Source organism: Tenrec ecaudatus, chromosome 1, assembly GCF_050624435.1.
Source record: "Tenrec ecaudatus isolate mTenEca1 chromosome 1, mTenEca1.hap1, whole genome shotgun sequence".
NCBI lineage: Eukaryota > Metazoa > Chordata > Mammalia > Afrosoricida > Tenrecidae > Tenrec > Tenrec ecaudatus.
Window position 1 is genome coordinate 65,900,811 of NC_134530.1, and position 17,802 is coordinate 65,918,612.

The following is a 17,802-nucleotide window of genomic DNA, read 5'->3' on the forward strand; positions in this document are numbered from 1 at the left end:
ACAGGGCAAAGGTCAGCCCACCTCATGGCTGGTTCTGTGGTTCAAGGCCATGTAGCACGGCCATACCACACCTAAATCTTCCCAAGCATAGGTGGCTGCCGTTGGCAAAGGCATGGAGGATGAAAATCTCACCTCGCGGCGCCTTGCCACTTTTGGGCAGAGCCTTCCTCACATCAGGGTGTATGTGGGTCTCACAACATGGGCACGCTGGCAAATCGCAAAACCCAACCCACTGCCCTCCATTCATTCCAGGCATCGTGACCCTACTGAGCAGAGCAGAACTTCCCCGTGGGCATTCTTTATAAGAGGGAAAAAGTCTCATCTTCCTTCCTCCGAGCAGCTGCTGGGTTTGAACCGCTGGCTTTGTGGTTAGCAGCCTAATGAGCAATCCACCATGCCACCATGGCTCTCACACTGGAGGGGAGCGATCGATGTATGTGTTCACATGAGTCTGGGTCCACTAGAAACTAATTGCCCTTGTGACACTGGCCCGACTTCCATGAATGGCCCCTCTACCACCTGCACTGCATTGTCCCTTCAAGACTCAGGGCCCACTCTAGCCTTGTTCCATCCCCTACACTTGACTGGGCTCACGCCACATCACACAAGCATTGTGAAAGCCATCTTCTCAGTAAACCCTGCAAGCCTGTGACCCTGGCCTGGTGGCAGGGTTAGGTGGGCCACTTTGGGGTCTGCTCCTGAACTGTCTTCCCAGCCTCGCTTCCCCAATGCCATCGTGGGCATCTAAGACATCGCCCAGCGAAATGCAGTGCGTGCTCCCCTGGGAGACACAGCAGGAGCTCTTGCCTTCATGCAAGCTGGGTCCCCTTCCCCCAGGAACGCCACACTCTTTCCACGCTTGACTTAATTCTGGCCAAGCCTCAAGGCCCCGCACAGGAGTTACCTCTGCCAGGAAGCTTTCCATCTCCATGCAAGACCCAGGTTCTGGCCTCCTCTGAACTTCCACGTCATTCAGGTCCGCGGCCTCCTTGGGTCCTGCTTTGTCTCCTCAGGAGGGCTCTTGGCTCAGGTCTTCCATCCTGGCTTCAGTCTGAGCCAGCTTTCTGTCTGAGGCTCCCTCTTATCGACAGGGTCCCCTTCCGTCTTCAAACCCCACTTTCTCCATTTGTAAAATGGATATACACTAGCACCAGGGCTTTCCACCTCCACTGCCACTGAGCCAATTCCAACTCGTAGAGACCCTTGAGATATAGACTAGAACTGCCCCATGGGGGTTCTGAAACTATGCATCATTATGGGAGCAGATAGCCTCATCATTCCCCAACAGAGCACCTGGTGGACTGTCGGGTACCGTGGCCTTGTGGGATGCACTCCTAGAGCATAACAGGACAATACAAAGACAAAGGCTTCAGAGGGGGGTGGGTTTCACAGTTCAGCTCAGCACCCCCCCCCCCAGAGGGTGCTGATGGCAGGTGGCACCATATTTCCACATGAGTTTGGGTAGCTGGGCTCCTGAGAGCCTTCAGGGGGCTAACAGCAAGTCTCTGATGGCCTCTCTCAGACTGGGCAGCGAAGACACTCGGGGTCCAGAGTGGTGGCACCCAGCCTGGGAAGAGAGGGACAGGAAGGCTTGGACATTTGCTGCTACCTGGTGGGTGGCATATGAACCACCCACTCTGAGGGTAATCGTGGCCCTTCCACGAGTGCTCTGGACACACGAGCCTGGGGGAAGTTCAGGGCTTGGCCTGCAGAGGGTGCTCTGGAGCTTCAGTGACCCAGCCGTATTGACTGCTGCAACTCCAGCATCCACTGGAGAGTCAGTCTCCTGGCCATCTCCCCAACATGCACTGGAGACAAGCCTGAGCCTATGTGCCTGGTACTTCAAGGGTTAATCACAGCTCCTACTATGTGCAAGGTACACTTTACATATACCATCATATTTACTTGCCGCAGCAGGAGGGTACTTTTACTTCTAGTCTGACTTTACAGACGAGGAGCCTGGAGCTCTGAAAGATGAGGTGGCTGGTTCTAGGCCACACGGCCATTGGAACCTGGGTCCACCAGCCTTGTGGCCTGCATGCTTCACCACTGTCCTGGAATATGTGTTAACCACACAGTCTCCTCCTTGCAACTGTTATGACCCCCCCCCTTTCTCAGAAGGAGAAACTGAGCTAACCTGTCCATTTGTAAAGGAGATGTTGGGATTTGAACCCAGAACAGTCTGAGACATTGGCCTGAGCTCTTAGTCTCAGATTTTCTGGGCCAGAGAGTTTCCAAAACAGAGCTCAGGTGTCTCCCGTTGGGGTCAGCATCTGAGGACAGCAGAGGAGGCCTTCCCGGCCCTCAACCCCACTCCTGGACCTTCAGCTGCAGGGAGCTGGGAGCTTGGGAGGAGAGGAGCAGGCTGTTGACCCCTGGGCTGAGTAGGATGCTGGGTGTGGAGGTGAGTGTTGACTCAGAGTGTGAGGCCTTAGCAGGTAGGTAGGCAGTGGGGGAACAACGCAGGCCAGTGCTGGGGTCCCCCGGGAGGAGGAGGTTTGGGTGATGCAGGGGCTGAGTCACAGCAGCGAGATGGGACAGGAAGCTGGGATGGCCCAATGACCTCACGCTTTCATCTCTGCCTGGCAAGGAGCCAGTGGCCCAGGCGGGCCTGGTGGGCATGGCCTGGCAGGACCAAGTTCACTCCCTGGCCATCTACAGCCAGAGGACCTCCTGTCGGGCTCCCTGAAGCCTTTAGGGCTGGGACCCCAAAACCTCATCTGACTGGGCAGGCAGTTGATGTTGAGGACTGGCTGTGAGTCTCCCACAAATGCCATACCGACGGGACTAGCAATTCCAGCTCTCCGGCACTGTGGCTTCCCATGGTGGTTCCAGGTCCTGGTGATCCTTGTCCAAGGCCTGGACACAGATGGACATGGGGTAGCCATCACCACCCAGGGGGTAGCCATCACCACCCAGGAGTCCGCCTTGGGAAAGGGGCAACCAGGCCACTGGCTGTGACCACTCGGACAGTAGTCCACACCCCGGGATGCTGGCTGTTGGCTGTGGATTCTTGGGTGAGGTCTTCTCAAGGATGAATCTCAGGCTCCCTTGTGCGAGGGGCAAATACTGGCCCTAGCCTCTCTGGAGGAGATGAGTGGCGATTGCTGGTGTAGGTACCTGGTAAGCAGAGCAGGTCCTGTTCCTCTGAGGCCCAGACGTGGGGGATAGACTGTCCATCAGGTCTGCCTGGAACACTTCTCTATGGTGTGAGGTCGCCATGTGCCCGTACCCAGAACTCCCCAAGGCCAGCCCCTAGAGCAGGGGATTATCGGAGGTCAACCAGTAGCCGGCTTAGCATCTAGGAGCGGGGGCCTTTATCTCTCCAGATAAGAGGCCTGGAGTGGGCCTGGCTGGCCTCGTGGCCTCGTGGCCTTGACTAGGGTGCAAGTGGGGAGGTGGGGGGAGGAGCTGGGTTATAAAGCAACCGCTTCTCTGGGTGCCTCCTCAGCCTGAGTCAGCAGGGGCTGCGGCTACTTCTGAGGTCATCCCTGCCCACCCTCGGGACGCCCAGCCTTGGAACCCGGGCCCCGGGCACAAGGGAGGTCTGTAATAATGACCTGGTGATAATGACAGCTGTGTAGGGAGCCAGGCCCACGTGCCAACCACTCTCCCTGCCTCCATTCATTTGATCTGCCCAACAGCCCTGGGAAACAGGCAGGGTAGGGCCTTTGAGTGAGGTTCATAGAGGCTGTTGTGTTGAGCTGGTCAGGGCCACCGAGTCAGGGAGAAGAGCAAAGTCTTCAGGCCCCAAGGCCATGTTCTCCGCCCTAGTGCAGTCAACATAGCCTGAGCCCCACTCTCGGCCACACCTGGGTCTGGGTCTGTGGGCCTCTGGCCCACCAGCGCCTTGGGGCAGAGGCCTGGGGAAAGAAGCTGGGAGAAGAGAGGACCTAGGAGGAAAGGTTTTGTCTAAAAACCAGTTTGAAGACAGTGGCAGCCTCCTTAAATGAGGAATAGACAAGAAGCGGTAAGGTCCCAGAGAAGCCAGGCCCATCTTTGTCTGGAGGGCCAGGAGGCCTTCCTGGAAGAGGAGACATTTGAGCTAGGCTTTGAAGGTGGAGTAAGCATCCCGGGGAGAGGAATGACACAGAAAAAGGCCCAAACCAAACTCACTGCAGACCCACGGCGACCCTATGGGACAAGGTAGAACTGCCCCTGTGAGTTTCTGAGACTGTAGCTTTCTACAAGAGTAGTCCAACTCGTGAGCACTGTGCCACCGCGGCTCCTTGGTCAAGGCCAGGGTTCTGGAAGAGCACAGAGTAGTCTAGGGACTGCAGTGAAGAACTTGAGGTGAGAGGTGGCTGGAAGTCACAAAGGACAGCCCCAAGGCCTTGAATGTCATGCGGGGACATGGTCCCTTCCCTGAAGTTAAAGTGGAGTCAGCAGGAGAAGGTGGAGGGGGTGGCAGGGTTCTTGAACCTGTAGTGGAGAGAGCCCAAGTTGGGTGGATCCCAAACCACTCCTGGCTAGGGAGGGAGAACAAGTCTAGCCGTTGACCTTCCTTGGACTCTCAAAAGGGCCTCCCATGGGGGTGACACCATGACTGGAGGAAGAGCTTCCAGTCTAACAGGGCACCAGCAGGAAGGCTTACCTGCTGGCCACCTCATTCCTGCAAACCCTGGGCAGGCTGCTGACCCCAACCCGCCACTGCTTCAAAACCATATGACCTCTCAAGCCAAGTTGCAGTGCACTGGAGAAGGGGGACAAGCAGAGAGCCCAGAAACCATGTAAAGCACAGTCCCCCCTCCTGGCTGCCATATCCAGGCTGGTGGGGCCCACATGGCCCCTCGCTGGGCTTTGGTGCTGCCCGGGTTTACCCACTGCGGATAAGTTTGCTAAGCGCAACCGCCACCAGCTTAGTTTGTGTTCTCACTTGTAATTCTCTCAACAACCTCGAGGGCCATCATTCCGCGAGGATCCACTTTACCTGTGGGCGAATAGAGGCTTAGAGTTCAAGGGACGGCCTCTCCCGACACTCTTGGCACCAGTCTTAGCCACCAGGCGCAGGGAGGGGGGCGGGCACCTGTCGCACCAGACACTGCGCTGTGGACCCCTCACAGCCAGAGGTCAGGTCCTAGCTTTGCCACTAGTACCTGACCGCAAGCAAGCCTGGGGACCTCAAGGCCCCTATCTGGAAACTGGGATTTTGATACGACTTCCGTCTTTGAAGGCTTGGTGGCTTAGAATCCGCGCCCACACAGTCACGTTTCTCTGTCTTCCGTCTGTTTTGAACCCTACATTCTTAATGTCATCCATGCCCCCTGGCATCTGGGGTACCCGAGCCTCGGAAGAGCAGAGTCTCCGGCAGGGATGTGGGGATTCCCGCAGCCTGCCCCCCACCCCGTGCCTTACTGCCCCACTGCCCCCCGCGGAGCCTCCAGACCCCAAGCCTGGCCCTTAGCCTGACCTTGCTACCTGCCGAAGACCCGGCCCCATTCCCTCCCGCTCACGCCTGTTTGGGGAACCCCTGGGGCGGGCGCAGGCGGGGAGCCTGTGCGAGGGCGGCCAACCCGCGGGCAGCCGGCTCGGGCCCGCCCTCGCCTTCCGACCAATTTTGGGCAAAGCGGCGGCGCGCTACGTGACAGCGGTGAGTCAGCGCGCAGGAATGCGCAGGACGCTTTGTTCCCCGCTCCGCGGAGGAACGGAGGAACGTGCTGGGGCCCGGGCGCGGCGAGCCTGACATCACCGCGCGGGACAGGCGGCCACGTGCGCCCCCCTTCTGGGGACCGAGGCGGGCCTCTGGCTGCAAACGGTGCGGCAGCCTAGTTTCCCCCCCACCCATGGGATCACAGGACACAGCTGCCTGGAGGCTGCCCAGGAGAAGACAGCGGCGTAATGCAGGGCCACTGGGCAGTGCTGGGGTGGCGAATGGCCACAGCGAGCTCCTACGGTTGCTTGGGGACCCTATTTGAGGTCTCGACATCAGGGGTCAAGGAAGCAAGGAATGAGCCCTCCAGGTTGCTGTGTGTGCCCCCATCCCCAGGTCACTCCCTGTCTCCCGGCTGAGGCCTGTCTAGCTGACACATGGGGTCACTGGCTGTCTAGCTCTTTCCCAGAGTCCTGTGCTGTGCCAGGAGGCCTCAGACGCAGAAGTGTTTGGGGGAAGGAGTGCAGTGAACTCGGAAGCGGGGACCTACAGATGGCTGCCCAGAGGGCCTGTTACGTGACGGCCGTGGCTGGCTCTTCGAGTCCTTGTCATTGAATGCTCAGACCACCCTGTGTGGTTGGTGGCCACTGCTGCTGTGGGAATGGACACAGATTCTGATTCAGAGCAGGCACCCGTACCTGCTCCTGTCATACAGCTGGTCCCTGGGAGAGTGGACGGCAACCCAGGATGGCTGGACCGGGCCTCCATTCTTCCAGGAAGGCAGTGGCCCTTCCTCCTCAGCTGGAGCTCCTGATCCAGCCAGCCCCGGCGTGGAGCATGAATTCTGGAGACCTGCAGCAGGCTGTCTGAGAAGGGCCAGCGGCTGCGCTCAGCACCCTGAGCTGGGGTCCTACTTGGTCTTCGCATGTCATGTGCTCCCTCCACTGCCCTGGCTCTACACGGGGCTCCCATCCAGTCTTCCCGTTTTCCTGTGGCCCAGGCTGGGGTGAGACCTGGAGGGGGCAGACAGGGGGACCAGCGGGGCTGCAGGATGTGTTCCCAGGATATGTTTTCCATGCGCCCGCCCTCTCTTCCTTCTCTCACCCACCGCCATAGCACCCCACAGACCCACCAACAAACAGACTCAGGTGGAGTGAGGGGCTCTCTGTGGGGGCCTCGCCAGCCCACCTCCAGCCCAGTCCATCTGGGACACGGGTGCCACCCCTCTTAGGCCCTATGTTCTGGGGGTGAGGGCAGGAGGCTGACCTTCCAGAGGCCTTGTCCCCACCTGTGTGCCCTCCCCCTCTTGGTTCCCTTGCCTGGCCCTCACCCAGCTTCCACTGGTCAGAAGAAGCCAGGGCCCTGTTGGTGGGCAGCCCGGCCCCTCCCAGTGATGGTCTCACCGAGAAGCAGCCAGCTGCCCTCCCACTGGGCCAGGGAGAGCTCCCTGCCTCAGGGACAGTGCCGTTCCTTGTGCCATCAGTGCTTGTCCCTCCATCCACTGCAGCCTCTCTATGGGGTGTGAGCGTGCCCAGGGGCAGGAGACCCCAGGGGGCTGGGGTCGTCCCCTCCACTCTGCACTGCTGACTCCTCATGTGGGAGGGGCGACTGAGCCTCTTTTATGCAAAGAAATTCTTTAGCACTGCTGGGTCCTGAGGGGTCACGGTGAGTCCCTGTGGTCTCCTCCAAGTGGAGACTCTGTCTAGAGTCATTCAAAGCCCCTCCCCTGTAGGTCTTGTTCCCGATAGCTCCTGTCCCCAGTGAGGAAGACTGCCCCCACTGGCCCTCCGATCAGGCCACTGCAGCCCAGGAAGAGACAGGGGAATCTGCTCTCAGCCGTGAGTGGAGGCGCTGGCCTCTGGGCCCCTTTGGCTTCCAAGCTCCAGATATTTTGAGGACACGGGGTGAGGGGAGAGGCTGGAGGAGCACGTGCCCACCTCCCTGCACAGTTCCTGGCACCCAAGGGCCCCACCTCAGCCTGGCACGCCTGCTGGATTCCTGCCTGTGTGGTTTCCCCTCAGCCTCTCCCTCACGTCGGCCAGCAGGGCGTCCCCAGAGGCTGCATTCCTCCACAGTGCAGACGGCCACCGCCTGGCTAGGACACCCCGAGTGTGGGTGCTGGCGGGGCTGTCAGGGCTATGGGCACCTACCTCTGTGCCCCTGCATGGGTCTGCACAGGTGTGCATGGCTCTGCCCGTGTGCCCATGCAGACATGGGTGGCTGTGTGTCTGCCTGGGCAGGCTGCCCCTGGGGGAAATGCAGAGTACAGGTGCAGGGAGCAGTGCAGGGGTGCTGCTGTGCAGGAGGGAACCTGTGCATCCCCAGGGGCCCACAACCAATGGGAAAGAGACCTGCTCCTGAATGGTGGCCCTGCAGTTGTCCCATCCCTGAGGCCACCTGCATGTGCGAGGGTCATGGAGCTAGTGGGACCTCGCAGAGCCAGTTTGTAGCCCCCATGAAGCCGGAGGAAGGATGGAGACAGATCAGGTGAGAGCAAGGGCGGAGAGCTTCTTTGCCAGACAGCTGGATGCTGTTCTGTGCACCCCCTAAAAAGCCCTCAGACTGGCACCCTGACTGGTACACCTGGGTCCCATTGGCTGCAAGCCTCAAGGCTGGCAGTTCGATCAGACCAAGAAGTGCCTTAAAGGAAAGGCCTGGCAATCTGTTTCCAAAAACATCCCGGCCGAGAAAACCCTACAGAGTGGTTCCACCCTAAACATGTGGGGTCACCAGGACTGAGCCAGGGACTCACCCAAGAGTACACAGTTCCTATGTGGTGGGGTTAGAGTTCAAGTTGGTGGCTACCTGCCCCTAGCAGCTGACAGGCAGGGCCAGGAGGCAGGGGTGACAGAACAGCAAGGACCTGTCAGAACAGCTGCCTTAAAAGGCAGGAGCCTCTGAACACCCAGCTGGGGCCTTTTGCACCCCTGTTGCCCCCAGATGTCCCCGATGGCCCTTGCTGCTGCTGAGAAACCACTATCAACATGCCTCTGCATTTGCTCGTTGCCAGGTCCCGCCGAGAATGCATCCCGTGCAGTCACCGCCCTGAGTCCTGTCTCACACCCTAGCGGACTGGTGCTATGGTTCTGATTTTTGAGATGAGACTGAAGCACCAAGAAGGGACATAACTTGCCCAAAGCCCCACAACTAAAATGTTGCACAAGCGGGAGCTGCGTCCGCACAGTCTGTGCACAACCCCATACCAGCCACTCCGACCGGCATCTCAAGGATGGGAGACCCCGGCCTCAACCCTTCAACACTGTGCCAGCTCAAGGGAACAGTGGGCTCAGGGTACCTGTCCCCTACCTTACCAACAGGCAAACTGCCCAGGAACTGGCCTAGTGCCTGAGCCTGGCACAGCGAGTCGGGGTGCCCGGCCAGCCTGGCTTGGCCTGCTTTTCACCTGCTATGTGACTTCAGGCTAGCACGCTGCTTTCGGCTGGGTGGCAGTTTCTGCCCCGCCCCCAGAGGGCTGCCCTGAAGTTTCCAGGTGGGGAGTCCAGGGAGGAGGCACTGTGTGGGCAGGCGGGTGAAGGTAGGGCTGGGCCCAAGCTGAAGCTGAGGCCCAGGAGCCGGTTTTCCCAGGCTGTGTCTGAGTAATCCTGTGTCTATATTTATCTCCTTTCTTGGGTGTGCAAACAGTACCCAATGCCAGCTGGGACTGCCACCCCCCCTTCCCGTGCCCGCACGTTTCCCTCACCTGCCGGATGGCCCCAGTGAATGCTGCAGTCTCGCCCCCAGCGGACAGCTACGCCACGGTGCTTAAACCCAGCTCCCGTGGCAAACCTGCCAGCTGGTGGTGGGGTAGCCTGGGGACTGTTAAGGGGTCTGGACTCAAGTCCCAAGGGTCCTGTCTTGGGCCATGGTGCTCACTCCTCCCTCACGGCTTTGGTCTAAATGGCACCTGCCTCTAGGGGCTGGCTTTCCAAGCCAGAGGGCTGCGTGGCACAGGCAGCTCTGGATTTGAATCTTGGTGCCCTGGCTTAGAGCAAGTCACCATGTCATGACTCAGGTGCCCTGTTTGTAAAATGGGGCCAATGACTCCTACCTCAAAGCGATCCTGCAGGCACAGCAGAGGGAATGGGGCCCAGCTGACAAATTGGGTGGGGGCTCTATTGGGGAGGGGCTGGCTGTCCCTACCTGCTTCCATGGCAGTGGCATGGGTACACCAAGGTGCACAGGGGATCTATGTGTCCATGGTTCTCACACACATGCACATACTACCAGATGCCCTGACTTTGAGAGGTGCACGCAGGCTTGGCGTCAGGATGAATTCGATGGCTTGGCCCCTGGTCAGGCCCTAGGAGAGACTGGAACCAAATGCTAATTTGGCTGAGACCCTTCCCAGAAGTGGAGGGGCAGGGCCTGTGGGCAGCGAGGTCAGAGGCATGATAGAAAGGCCTGGTAAAGAGAAGACTTAGCCTGGATGAGATCTGGGCTCCGTTGGTTGACCTCAGCTGAGAACCTCTGCCCGGGCCATGCCACCTCCTTGACCTTGGTTGGAGAGCCCTGGACTGGTGCACGTGCGCTCCAGCGCTGCCTGCTCCCAGGCGGGATTAGGCCGAGCCGAGGACGTGCCGGGCTGGCAGGCGCAGGGCGGGGTGGGTGCCGGCACTGGGGTTGCCCGCTGCCGGCTCGGCTCGGCACTCGGCTGCAGCAAGGCCTTGTATGGCTCTGGCAGGGTGGCTGGGCCAGCAGCACCCATTGGCTGGGCTGGCACTCCCAGCCCTGCTGCCTGGGCCCCAAACCACGGTAACCAGAGCCGCGGGAGCTGGTGGATTAGCGCGCCTGCCCGCCGCCGGCCTGGCCACCACCAGGGCTGCTCTTTTCCTTTCCTAAAAAGGCAGAGCTCGCGTCTGGGAGGGAGGAGACACGGCTGCTTCACTGGGGCCGGGGTAGAAGTGGGGTTGGCTGGTGGTGCAGGTGGCCTTGCTGAGGGTTTGGGAATCCTAGCCCTGGCCTTTGGCCAAGTGCTTCCCGGCTCTGGACATCAAATTTTCTCATCAGACTCTCTTGCCATAGAAGGCCAAACATCACCCAGCTGTGGGAGTGGGTGTTTAAATGCCGACCCTGCTGATGACCACTATGTGGCCTCGGTCCAGCCTCAGTTTCCCTCCTCTGCAATTGGGAGGAGGTGGGAAGACCTGGCTCCCAGGGTCTTCTGAGCAAATGTTGCTCACCTCCTTCCCATACTGCTCTCTGTTCATGCCTCTCTCAGGCTATCCTGCCTGAAGTAGCCTGGCCCAGGGGTTCTCCAGGAAAGAATGTGGGCTCTAGGTTGTAAGCTGAGGTGGCGGTGGTGGAGAAGCCTGGGGGTATGGGCAGGATCTTGAGTTCTCCAGACACAGCATGGCCCTGGGTGGGCACCCAGGCAGAGCTTGGCCCTGGCTTCAGCAGCAGACATGAACTGGTAGAAGCAAGCCACTGAGGTTTGTGTAGTGACAGCAAAGCTCAATGACCTGCCACTTGCTCAGGGTGCCATCTTGGGGTCTGCCCTTCTTCTGCAAGGTGGGGATGGGTGCCTCAGAGTCAACAAGCATGGGAATAATGGGTGGACCTTGGGCCCAGTGGCCTGAGCAAGGAGGTGCGAGGTGGGGGGGGGTGGGGGTTGCTGGTCCTTCTGAAAGTTCACATGCCTTTTCTATGATTGCAATTAATGGGCCAAAGGTGCTGGCATGTCCTTGTGCCTGGAGCCTCCAGGGACCCAGCTGATATGGTCGAGAAGCTGGGCAGCTTTGGGAAAGAAGTCCTCAGGCTGGGCCTGCACTGGGTGGCAACTGAGCAGTCAGCACCAGGACCCCTGGAGCCAGGGCAGGGGGAGGGAGGAAGCAGTCAGGGCCCGCTGCAGGGGGACTTTGGAGTCGAACTCAGGACCTACTCTTCACTTCGACCCCACTAGCTATGTGGCTTGGGCTGCAAAGGAGCTTCTGACATCTCTGAACATGGGACAACCACCCTTGTCTTGCTGGATCATTATCAGGACCATAAAACCACAAAACCCAAACCCACTGCCATCGAGTCAATTCTGACCCCATCATGACCCTATAAGACAGGGTGGAATGGCCCCATGTGAGTTTCTGAGACCATAACTTTTTATGGGAACAGTAAGTCTCATCTTCCTCCCACGGAGTGGCTAGTAGTTTTGAACTGCTGACCTTCTGGCGAGCAGCCTGAGAGTCAGTTCTGCCTCCTGCCAAGCCAGGCTCATGGGTGGCAGTACTGAAGTGCTTCATGGGGGGTTCTTGGCGGTCATGTTTACGGAAACATTCCCAGGCCTTTCTCTGTGGTGGTCACTGGGGCTGTTTACGAAGATTCTCTCTCTCTGCCTGGGCGGAATGAGCCCGGTGGTCTGCTCCCATGAAGTTGACAGCCTATAAAGCCCTGTGAGGCAGTTCTACCCGGTCCCATGGGGTCACGATGAGTCAAAACTGACTGTTATGCACCCCACCACCACGCCTTCCAGCAGGCAAGGCCAGGGAAGGTGCTCTGGCCAGTGAAAGGTGGATGGCAGGGCTACACGCTGATTGCAAGTAGAAGCATCTAAGGAGGGGCCAGGTACCCCGGCAACCTCCCTTTCTCTGCCCTTGCCATTGGTCTGTGGGGCACAGCTCTCCTTATGGGACTCTGAATGCCCGGGATGTGTAAGTCTCCAGCTGACCCCCACTGAGCATAAGCCTGCTGGGCGCTCAGCAGCATCACTGGGACCTGGGTTGCGGCCTGGATCTCCACCAGCCAGCTGGGCCTGCAGTGTCTGTGGAGGGCCTGCTGTACACCCTGTGAGCCATCTCCTCCCCCATTCCCCCCCCCCCCCCCCCCCGCCCTCAGTCAGCAGGGCCTACCTGTGGCTCCACCCCTTTCGGTTCCAGCCTTCCACACTTCGGTGGTCTTTGACTTGGAGGAGCCCCCTTGTCCACCGGCTTCTCTGGCTTCCGCTTCCTCCGCCCGCCCCACCCAGAGATTTCCAGGAAAGCTTTCCTGGTGACTCCCGTGAACTCCTTCCTGTTCTCATCCTCCCGCCATGGCCAGGCAGTCCCTGTGATGGAGCAATTGGTGACATCATTATTTGTTTAGTGACTGCTTCTCCTGTTAGCATGCAGGCTCTTCAAAGGAGGCCTGTGTCCTGCTCACTGCCACAGCCCTACCAAGGGAGGATGGCTGCCGCTCTTGAAAACACAAGGATTACCCCTCATAACCCCAGTGCCCTGGGCCCAGCCTCAGCACACATTCTTGGTCACGAGAGAGGCCCAGGCTGGGTGATAAGGGCCCGCCTGGTTACTGCCTCCCTCTGGGGCACGTCCCCAAACCAAAGAAACGTCATTGTCATAAGGCTTATTCCAACTCAGATTGACCCTGCACAGGGTTCCCCGTCGGTAAACCTGTACCGGAGTGGAGAGCCTCATCTACCCTGTACTGGAGTGGAGAGCCTCATCTACCCTGTACCGGAGTGGAGAGCCTCATCTACCCTGTACCGGAGTGGAGCGCCTCATCTCTCTCCCATGAAGTGGCTCATGGGTTTGAACTGCTGAACTTGCAGTTAGCAACCCCACGCCTAACCTACCATGACAGTCAAAAAGAACCATGAGCCAGGCCAGCAGAGCTGTGTTGGGATTTTAAAATTTATTCCAACGTGCTTCCCCCACCCACCTTTTTATTATTAAAAATATCCTCAGGCTGAACAGCCAGCCCGAACTGTAATAAAGGCAATTATTATACTTGTAAAAACGTCTCGTTCGCAGTACAGATGTAGCTTACACCAAAGCTCACACACATCAATACTGAGCAGTTGCTTCCTTGTGTACGTCAGACTCGGCTTTAGACCTGCGTGGGTTTTTTTTTCCTTTTTTTCTTTTTGCACTGATATATACCATACCGACATTGCAAGATGCAAGTGGAGGAACTGGAGTTTAAATACAATTACAGGCAAAACCACTCCATCCCAGTGTGGCCGCTGTACTGATCTACAGTAAGACTTTTTGGAATGTATTGCCATTGAAGAACACAGAAACTCTCTACAGACAATTTCACATACAGAACACATACACCTTTAAAAAAAAGGCCAATATTTATCTTACAGAGAGCAGGTATATTACATTTGCCTACACGTTTCTTTTCTCTTTTCTCTCTCCCCCTCTCTTTTTCTACACTAGACTTATAGTAAAGTGATCGTAAGTGCCGAAGCCATTTTCTAATGGGAAGTAGGACACATGGAGAGGGATTGGTGGAGCAGGCCTTTGGGAACCCTTCCCCACCCTGGCTGGTCCTGCAGGGCTGCCGCTGGGGGTTAGCCGCCCAGCTGCGACTTTTGCATCCTGGGAAGTTTTGCCTGGAGAAAAAAAATAGAGAGAAATCCAGCCGTGATGTCTTGCTTGTTCCTATTCGAGAAGAACCCAGGGAGCATGAAGCAGGTGCTAGAGCAATTGGGAAGGGAATCCTTTCCATTTGTTTCGCTGACTATGGGAGGCATCTGGGGATGGCTCCTGAGGGGTCTTGGTGGTTGGGCCCAGGGAGTAAGCTATGGACTGGACGGGCAGGAGGGGGCAGGCCCGGGGAAGGTTGCCTTCAGGAGGAATGGACTTAGTACCTAGCTGGCCCTGAGTTTTCCAGGACCAGAGAGCATCCTGGAAGGCAGACCTGGGAGCTGGGAGCCGCCCACAGAAGGCAAGGTTTGGCCCAAAACCTCATTAGGTGGTTCCTCTCTGTTGCCAACACCTAAAGGCCAGAGTTGGTCTGTGCCAGTGTCCCTGCACCTTTCCGGTGTCCCTGCAGTCTCCTCTGCTCTGCTTGGCAGGCTGAGGAGTCATGCCCAATTAACATCATAGTCTTTGGGAGGCAGGCAGGGGTGTCTGAGCCAGGCAGGGCATAGTCTGGGGCTGGTCAGAGTGAGTCCCCGCATTGCTGAGACAAGCTTAGTGGTTTGGAGCTCCATGCTTGGGGAGTGGGAAGAGCGTTTGGCAGTGGGACCAGTGACATACCCCCGACTGGTGGCATCGACCCTATCCTCCGGGCACCTGTGGCGGCAGCAGCCCTTGGGCTGGATTCCATTTGTACTTCATTAGACAAAGGTTTTTGGTGAGTCCTGGCCCCTGAATGTCCCCTCTGTCTGGTGTTCCTGAGACTGTGGGGCACTCACTGCTGCACACTGTCCTCTAGCAGGGGGTGCTGTGAGTACAGAGGAAGCTGGGGGTGCAGGCAAGGCAGGGGGAGAGGGGCATGGCCTCCACACACCAGGCCTTTGCCTCTCTGACCCCCACCCCACCCCAAAGACCTTCCTATCTTGAAGGCTAATCTTCAGCTAGTTCTATGGGTTTAGATTGGTGAACAGGGGTGAGGTGACCCCTGGCCTGTACGCTGACTGGGCTCAGGCTCCTTGCCACTTCCTGCCAGGCTCAAGCAGGCCACAACAGTGCCAACCACTGAGACTGAGCTGACTGCCCTAGAGTCAAGCAGCCCAGAGCTGCTGCTAACCTGACCCAGCACACGAGGGAGCAGCGGAACCCCTCATTTCTGCACCCCAGGACGCATCACTTTTTTGTGCTGTCTCAGCTCTGAGCGAGGCCAAGGTGGATGAACAAGGAGGTCTGGCGGGAGGTGGAGCTGTGGCCCCACAGAAGGGGCCTTGTATAGATAGGCTTGATAGTTGAACCCCATCAAACAGCTTAGTCAGCTCAGAGGTGGGGGTGGGGAGCTGCCCGAGGACCAGGCCAGCTCTGCAGGGGGCTCATTTCTAGAAGGGTGCAGCCACCTCACCTCTCCCAGGGCAGGCAAAACATGCTGGCACCCGGGTTCCACAGTTTGTCTTGAGCTGGGGAGTTTGGGTTACGATTTTTCTTTCAAAGCAGGACCTGCCCTTGGAAATGCAGGGAGCCTTCTTGCAGGGGGGATGGGTGGGGGGGATGATGAGGGAAGGGCCACTGGCTCTGAATAGATCGCTTCGGAGAAGAGTTCAAATGACTTCAGAAAGTGAAACCATCTTCCAAGTCAAGAGAACGCCAGGTGGGTGGGGACAGTATCAGACAGCGTCCTCTCTTCTGATTTCCTTAGGCGCATGCCCACGCTGTAGATGTTGAACAACTCAAATAGACTAAAATATTATATATATATCTTTTTAAAGTATAAGCCAACTAAAAAGGTTCAGGGTTATTTCCTGGACGGTGGGCGGATGGGTCCGGTGTGTGTGTGTATGTGCGGGGTGGGGTGGCGGGCAATACCACCAGTCTTGCTATCAAGGAGTTCAGACACACGTCCTTAAAAACCTCCAGTGTCTGAGCATATAGAAAACCTCCTTAACCTCACCCCGTAGAACCGAAAGATGACACCCCGAAGCTTGACCTCTAGGGTGTGGGCCCGGATCCATGAGCCTTATGGGTGGCTTTCACAGAATACGGAAGGCTGACTATGGGTAGGGCCAGGGCGCAAGGCCAAGGGCAGGTGTGCAGGAAGTGGTAGGCAGAATGCCCATGCCAGCCCAAAAGGTGGGGGGAGGGGGCATGGAGGGGAGAAGTGCTGGGGATTGGGGACCCCTGCGGGGGAATCAGAACCCACCTTTTACCTGTGTTTTTTTTCTTGCATTTAAATCTTAACAAAAGTAACATTTTTTCCCTTTCTTAGAAATAAAACAACCAAACCAGACCCACTGCCATCCAATGGATTGTAACACTCAGGGACCCAACAGGGCAGGGCAGAACGGCTCCTGTGGGCTTCCCAGCCTACACCTCTTTACAAGAGCAGAAAGCCCCAGCTTTTCTTCCAAGGAACGGCTGGTGGGTTTGAACCGCTAACCTCGTGGTTAGCAGCCCAGTGCAACCCATTGTGCCACCGGGGCTCCTTAAAAATAAAGGGGGGTGGGGGTGGGAATCAGGAAGGCGCTAGGTATTTCTGGGTCTGCCTTACTGCCTGTGTTTGGATGTTCCTGCTGGCAGCAGAGAGGGGTGGCCGCTAGCTGGGGTAGGACCAAGCGGTGAGTAGTTACCATAAACCTCTATACATAGGGATATTGGCTGTTACATTTGATTATATATTTTTAAAAAATTTCTTTCTTCCCCTTCAACACATCCAACTTCCCCTCAGCAGATGGTTGCTGCTTGCTAGCCCTTGGGAGTGAGGGGCTGCGGCCGCAGAAGCAGAGGGTGAGGCTTCACCCACTCCTACCCCCCACCCCAAGCACGAAATAGTCACAGCCTCCATTCCTGGGGAAGGGGTTTTGTGTGTGTGTGTGTGTTTTGTTTCAAGCAACAAAAAGTATAGAAAAAGGCACAGGTAACTGCATACATGAAAGATGAAACAGATGGGGCCTGCGCAGAAGCTGCTTGGACAGATAGACAGACGGGAAGAATGCCCTCGAGGAGGGCAAGATGGTTCGAGGAAGTTGGCTGGAAACGTCTGTTGCCGAACACCGGAAGCCAGATGCTGAAGCTGTGGAGGAACACTAAGTGCTGGGGCTGCCCCTGTCCTCGGGCTGAGCTGCAGGTGCCGCTCGCGAGCCCTCCGGGGTGCCCCGACCCGTCCTGGGCTCCCCAGAAAGGTTCCTCCTCCGAGCTGGGGGGCGCGTGGAGGCCTCTGCCAGGCAGCCCTCTGAGCAGCTGTAGTCCAGGGGCAGGGCGGCCAAGGGCTGGGGGTGGGCGACAGTGCGCAGTGACTCCAAGCGGGGGCTGCAGGTCCGCTCTGCTCGGAAGCCCAGGGATGGCCGGGGCGAGGCCTTGGACGGGGTGCAAGGGGTGTCCGTGGGCGTGGGCTCTGGGGGCTCCCAGTCCGGCGGTCTGCCCAGGCTCCCGCTCGTCCTCTCCTGCTCCTTGGGGTCGTCCCTGCCTTCCAGCTCTGAGGAGAGTGTGAACTTGGAGACCTTGGCCACAGGGGATACGGAGGCTGACGAGCTCTCAGTAGGACTCCAGCGGCCTCGTTCCTGAGCCTCCCTGGCCCCTGTCAGGTCGCTGCCACCCCCTGAGAAGCCACTGACCCAGGCCCCAGTGGGCCCTGGCAGCAGGGTGGGGTGGGCTCCTGGCCGGGCCTGCACCATCTGGATCCCCCCGATGGGAATCAGGGGGCACGGTGCACGGGCCAGGTGCTGGGAGTGCAGTGGGAGGTGGCTGAAGATGTTCTCCGTCCGGGCTGGGCTGTGGATGTCGTGGAGGGCTGAGGAAGGCCAGGAGCGAGGAGAAGCGGGGCCAGGTGAGCAGGAGGGAGTCCGGGGCACGGCATTCTGCTGGGGTCAGAGA

General features: G+C 58.2%; 1 protein-coding gene across 1 annotated transcript in view; it reads right to left on the minus strand.

Annotated features, from left to right (window-relative positions):
* Positions 1 to 13,267: 13,267 nt before the first annotated feature.
* The window catches only part of HIVEP3 (HIVEP zinc finger 3), a 98,931-nt gene continuing 94,396 nt past the window's right edge, over positions 13,268 to 17,802 (minus strand). Inside the window, exon 7 of the mRNA XM_075554634.1 lies at positions 13,268 to 17,789. Coding sequence (XP_075410749.1) covers positions 17,016 to 17,789 — 774 coding nt within the window. The 3' untranslated portion in view covers positions 13,268 to 17,015. The remainder of the gene's footprint in view (positions 17,790 to 17,802) is intronic.